This window comes from Molothrus aeneus, unplaced genomic scaffold (genome assembly GCF_037042795.1).
Source record: "Molothrus aeneus isolate 106 unplaced genomic scaffold, BPBGC_Maene_1.0 scaffold_30, whole genome shotgun sequence".
Lineage (NCBI taxonomy): Eukaryota > Metazoa > Chordata > Aves > Passeriformes > Icteridae > Molothrus > Molothrus aeneus.
This window is the reverse complement of record NW_027098964.1, coordinates 4,191,468-4,197,478: the sequence shown is the minus strand read 5'-3', so window position 1 is coordinate 4,197,478 and position 6,011 is coordinate 4,191,468. Positions and strand designations below refer to the sequence as shown.

Below are 6,011 nucleotides of genomic sequence, written 5' to 3'. Positions count from 1 at the left end.
TGTTTGTGGTCTCTATTTGGGGTTTTTTGGGGTCTTTATTTGTGTTATTTTTGGGTATTTTTTGGGTATTTTTTGGGGTTATTTTGGGGTCTATTTAGGGTTTTTTGGGGTCTCTATTTGGGTTATTTTGGGGTCTCTGTGGGGCTGTTTTGGGGCCTCCATTTGGGTTATTTTGGAGTCTCCATTTGGGTTATTTTGGAGTCTCCATTTGGGTTATTTTGGAGTCTCTATTTGGGTTACTTTTGGGTATTTATTTGGGTTATTTTTGGGTATTTATTTGGCTTATTTTGGGGTACTGATTCGGGATGTTTTGGGGTGTTCAACGGTTCAAGGGAACCAACCAATAGGGATCCGCGATCTTGGGGCTCGCCCGCTGCCGCCCAATCCCAGCCGCGGACACAACGAGCCCTCCCTCTCACCCAATAGCAGCCGCCGGCTCATCCGCAGTATTTTTCCGCGCCGCCCAATCCCAGCCGCGGATACTCGTGGCCGGCCCCTCCTCCAATGAGAAGGCGCGTTGTTGGCGTGGCGGGCGCTGGCGGGGCCAAGATGGCGGCGGCGCTGTCGGTGAGCGGGGCCGGGCCCGGGCCCGGAGCGGAGCCACCGGCGGGGCCCGGCCTGGCCCCCGAGGAGGAGCTGCCGCCGCTGGACCCGGCCGAGGTGCGGAGCCGCCTGGAGCACAGCGAGCGGCAGTTCCGCAACCGGCGGAAGGTGCTGATCCGCGGCTTACCGGCGGATGTGACCAACCAGGTGAGGGGGGACCAGGAGCCGGGAACGGGGCTGAGGGGAAGGGGGGAAACCGGGAGGAGGAACGGGAATGCGGGCACTGAGCGGAGAACCGGGACCAGAGCCCCAAATCCACCCTGGATCTCGCCTTCCTCCCGAACCTTTCCCTGCTCTGCCTCCAAATCCCGTTTTTTTTCCCCCCAAAATCCGGAATCCCCCAGAAATCCGCCTGGAATTCCCGCAGCGCCCCCGGGTGCGTTTTTCCCTTGGCGGTGCCGGTCCCAGGGTGAAATCATCGCCCCGAGGCCGAAGGTTGGGAGTTAACTGGGGAAGGGCAAAGGCTGGAGCCGGAGGAGCCGGTCCGGGAGGAAGAGGAGGAGCAGCCGGAGCTTCCTGGGGTGTCTTGAGGGAGCAAACCCTGGGATAAAGCCTGGAACGTCAAACTGGGGACACCGCGAGGATCCTGAGGCAGCCCCGGGAAATTCCCGGGAATTCGGGAGGGCCGGGATTCCTCAAAAAGGGGGGGGGGGGTGGGAGGGAAAGGGGAGGATCACTGGGAAAAGGGGGTTTGGAAAAAGGGGGAAAATCCTAGAAAAAACGGGGTTTGGGAAAAGGAAGGATCTTTCCTTCCCTGAGAGCCCCGCTCTCTTTTCCATGGAAATTCCCGGGTTTTTTTCCAGGATATCCACGAGCTGCTGAAGGACTACGAGCTCAAGTATTGCTTTGTGGACAAGTACAAGGGAACGGGTGAGGAGCAGCTCTGGGGTTTGGGGGCCAGCCCAGGATCCCTGGGAAATCATGGAAGAGGGAACAGCCTGGGACACTTTTCCTGTTCCCACCCGGGGGTGCTTTTCCAGGAGTTCCTTCCCTTTCCCAAACCCCATCTCTCCAGGGATTCCTCCCCATTTTCAGAGCTGGTTTTTTATTGGTCCTTCCCCTTTTCCAAACCCAGTTTTTGGAGGAATCCCCCCCACTCCCGAACCCCATTTTTCCATTAACCTTTCCCATTCCCAGCCCTACTTCTCCCCCATTCCCAGCCCCATTCCCAGCCCCATTCCTCCCCCATTCCCAGCCCCATTCCTCCCCCATTCCCAGCCCCATTTCTCCCCTGTCTCCCCCCATTCCCAGCCCCATTCCCAGCCCCATTCCCAGCCCCGTTTCTCCCCATTCCCAGCCCCATTCCCAGCCCCATTCCTCCCCCATTCCCAGCCCCATTCCTCCCCCGTTCCCAGCCCCATTCCCAGCCCCATTTCTCCCCTATCTCCCCCATTCCCAGCCCCATTCCCAGCCCCATTTCTCCCCATTCCCAACCCCATTTCTCCCCCCATTCCCAGCCCCATTCCCAGCCCCATTCCCAGCCCCGTTCCCAGCCCCATTGCCAACCCCGTTCCTCCTCTCTCCCCAGCCTTCGTCACGCTGCTCACAGCCGAGCAGGCGGCCTCGGCGGTCGGGCGCTTCCACGGCCGCTCCCTGCGGCAGCGCCCGCTGCGGGTGCAGCTGCAGCCCACGGAGGCCGTGCTGTGCGTGGCCAACCTGCCCCGCCTGCTCACGCAGCCGCAGTTCGAGGAGCTGCTGCGGCCCTTCGGCAGCCTGGAGCGCTGCTTCCTGGTCTACAGCCCCGCCACCGGCCACTCCAAGGGCTACGGCTTCGTGGAGTTCATGAAGAAGGACTCGGCGGCGCGGGCGCGCTCGGAGCTGCTGGGGAAGCAGCTGGGCAGCCGCAGGCTGCACGTGCACTGGGTGGACGCGGCGCAGCTGAGCCCCGAGCTGCTGCACTCGCGCTGCCTCTGCGTGGACAGGCTGCCCCGGGGCTTCAGCGACCTGCAGGCGCTCAGGGCCGTGTTCCAGAGGGTCTGCGAGCCCTCCTTCTGCCAGGTGGGGCTTGGGGTTTGAGATTTGGGGGCTTTGGGATGGGCACAGGCTGCCCCGGGGCTCAGGGCTGTGATCCAGAGGGTCCATGAGCCTCCTTCTGCCAGGTGGGGCTTGGGGTGTGAGATTTGGGGGCTTTGGGATGGGCACAGGCTGCCCCAGGGCTTCAGCGACCTGCAGGGGCTCAGGGCCGCGTTCCAGAGGGTCCATGAGCCTCCTTCTGCCAGGTGGGGCTTGGGGTGTGAGATTTGGGGGCTTTGGGATGGGCACAGGCTGCCCCGGGGCTCAGGGCTGTGATCCAGAGGGTCCATGAGCCTCCTCCTGCCAGGTGGGGCTTGGGGTTCAGGGTTTGGGGTCACAGAGGGGTCTGGGCTTTGGGGTTTGGGGATAAAGAAGGAATTTAGTGAGCCCCGAGGGATTTGGGGGTGAGGAAGGGATTAGGGTAGGTTTAGGGAGAAGGAAGGGGTTTGGGTACCTGGGATGGATTTGGGGCTGAGGTGTTTAGGAGGACGGGCGACATCCAGAGATTCAGGGCGGATTTGGAGTTCCGGGCGGGATTTCCCCCATTTGTCCCTCCCTGTCCCCTGTCTGTCTGTCCCTGTCCCCATTGTCCCCCTGTCTGTCCCCATCCCCATTGTCCCTCTGTCTGTCCCCGTCCCCACTGTCCCCCTGTCTGTCCGTCTGTCCCCAGCTGGCCTTCGGGCAGGACGGGCAGCCCAAGGGTTTCGCAGTGCTGGAGTTCGAGTCCCCCGAGGCGGCCGAGCGAGCCCAGGAGGCCACGGACGGGTTCCCTCTGTCCGGGCAGCGCGTCCGTGTGTCCTTCTGCGCCCCGGGGCCCTCGGGCCGCAGCATGCTGGCCGCGCTGATCGCCGCGCAGGCCACGGTGAGCCTTCCTCAGCAGCCTCATCCTCACCGTCAGCCTCATCCTCACCCTCCTCCTGCTCCTCATCCTCATTGTTATCATCAGCCATAATCTTATCTTCATCCTCATCCTCACCGTTATCCTCGCCCTCACCCTCCTCCTGCTCCTCATCCTCATCCTCACCTTCCTCCTGCTCCTCATCCTCATCGTTATCTTTGTCCTCATCCTCATCCTCCTGTTCTTCCTCCTCCCTTGCCGTGAGATTTTTGGCGCTGGAGCTCATGCTGAGGGCTGGGATCCTGCTGGGATCACCCCGATCTTTCTGGGATCAGGAACCCCAAACCTCAAACCCCAAACCCCAAATCCCCAAACCCCAAATCCCCAAACCCCAAACCCCAAATCCCAAACCCCAAACCCCAAACCCCAATCCCCAAACCCCAATCCCCAAACCCCAAATCCCAAATCCCAAACCCCAAATCCCAAATCCCAAACCCCAAATCCCAAACCCCAAACCTCAAATCCCAAAACCCCAAATCCCAAACCCCAAATCCCAAACCCCAAACCCCAATCCCCCAAACCCCAATCCCCCAAACCCCAAATCCCAAACCCCAAACCTCAAATCCCAAACCCCAAACCTCAAATCCCAAAACCTCAAATCCCAAACACCAAACCCCAAACCCCAATCCCCCAAACCCCAATCCCCCAAACCTCAAACCCCAAACCCCAAATCCCCAAACCCCAAACACCAAATCCCAAACCCCAAACCCCAGATCTTCAGGGTTTCCCCTGGATCCCCCAATCCCCCAAACCCCAATCCCCAGACCCCAAATCCCCTCCTTTCCCCCAAACCCCAATCCCCAGACCCCAAACCCCCCACACCCCAATCCCCAGACCCCAAATCCCCCAAACCCCAAACCCCCCACACCCCAATCCCCCGACCCCAAATCCCCTCCGTTCCCCCAATCCCCAGACCCCCAATCCCCACACCCCAATCCCCCGACCCCAAATCCCCTCCGTTCCCCCAATCCCCAAACCCCAATCTCCAGACCCCAAACCCCAAACCCCAAATCCCAAACCCCAATCCCCAGACCCCAAACCCCAATCCCCCGACCCCAAATCCCCTCCGTTCCCCCAATCCCCAGACCCCCAATCCCCACACCCCAATCCCCCGACCCCAAATCCCCTCCGTTCCCCCAATCCCCAAACCCCAATCCCCAGACCCCAAATCCCCTCCGTTCCCCCATTCCCGTTCCCTTTGCAGGCCCTGAACCGCGGCAAGGGGCTGCTGCCCGAGCCCTCCCTGCTGCAGATCCTGGGCAGCCTGGGCAACCCGGCCTCGCTGCAGCTGCTGCTCAGCCCCCTGCTGCAGGGGGCCCTGGGCGCCAAGCAGGGTACGGGGCAGCTCTGGGGCAAAAAACGGCGAGTTCGGGAAAAACGGCGAGTTCGGGGGGAAAAAAACGGCGATTTCGGGAAAAAAACAGCGATTTCGGGGCAAAAAACGGCAATTTCGGGGCAAAAAACGGCAATTTCGGGAAAAACGGCGAGTTCGGGGGGAAAACGGCGATTTTGGGGGAAAAACGGCAATTTTGGGGGAAAAACGGGGATTTCGGGGGAAAAACCGGCAATTTCGGGAAAAAACGGCAACTTGGGGGAAAAAAAACGGCGATCTTGGGGGAAAAACGGAAATTTCGGGGCAAAAAACGGCAATTTCGGGGCAAAAAACGGCGATTTCGGGGCAAAAAACCCAGCAATTTCGGGGAAAAGGCAATTTTGGGGCAAAAAAAACGGCAATTTCGGGGCAAAAAAAAAGGCAATTTCGGGGCAAAAAAAACGGCAATTTCGGGGCAAAACCCAGCAATTTCGGGGCGAAACCCAGCAATTTCGGGGCAGAAAACAGCAATTTCGGGGCAAAAAAAGGGCAATTTCGGGACAAAAACCGGCAATTTCGGGGGAAAAACCGGCAATTTCGGGGCAAAAAAACAGCAAATTTGGGGCAAAAAACCGTCAATTTTGGGGCAAAAAAAATGGCAATTTTGGGGCAAAAAAACGGCGATTTTGGGGAATTTCTGTGCCATTCCTCCTCCCCCTGTTCCCAGCAGGAATTCTGGGAGCTGCTCCCTCCCTTCCCCTGGTGCCCAACCCCGCGCTCTCCACGGCCCTGCTCCAGCTGGCTCTGCACGGCCAGGCCCAGGTAGGCTGAGATTCCCGCCTTTCTCCCGGAATTTTCCTGGAATTTTCCCGGAATTTTCCTGGTTTCCCTGGAATTTTCCTGGTTTTCCCCTGGAATTTTGCCATCTTCCCTTGGAATTTTCCTGGGTTTCCCCTGGAATTTTCCTGGGTTTCCCTTGGGATTTTCCTGGTTTTCCCAGCTTTTTTCCCCTGGGAATTTCACTCTTTCCATGCGGGGCCGGGGTCTCCATGGGTTTTTCGTGGATAATCCATTTCCATGGGGTTTTTTTGGGGATAATCTTCCTTTTCAAGGTGTTTTCCCCCCCCTTTTTTCGTCAGAAACCGGGAATTTTGGGCGATTCCCCGCTGAGCTCCCCTGGGCCCA

At 59.3% G+C, this 6,011-nt stretch overlaps 1 protein-coding gene across 1 annotated transcript in view; it reads left to right on the top strand.

The window, feature by feature from the left end:
• The first annotated feature begins 504 nt into the window (after nt 1-504).
• Nucleotides 505-6,011, top strand: part of RAVER1 (ribonucleoprotein, PTB binding 1) — an 11,985-nt gene continuing 6,478 nt past the window's right edge. The window contains exons 1-7 of the mRNA XM_066570251.1: nt 505-750; nt 1,407-1,473; nt 2,132-2,601; nt 3,287-3,478; nt 4,719-4,848; nt 5,554-5,648; nt 5,966-6,006. Of these exons, the coding sequence (XP_066426348.1) occupies nt 505-750; nt 1,407-1,473; nt 2,132-2,601; nt 3,287-3,478; nt 4,719-4,848; nt 5,554-5,648; nt 5,966-6,006 (1,241 nt within the window). The remainder of the gene's footprint in view (nt 751-1,406; nt 1,474-2,131; nt 2,602-3,286; nt 3,479-4,718; nt 4,849-5,553; nt 5,649-5,965; nt 6,007-6,011) is intronic.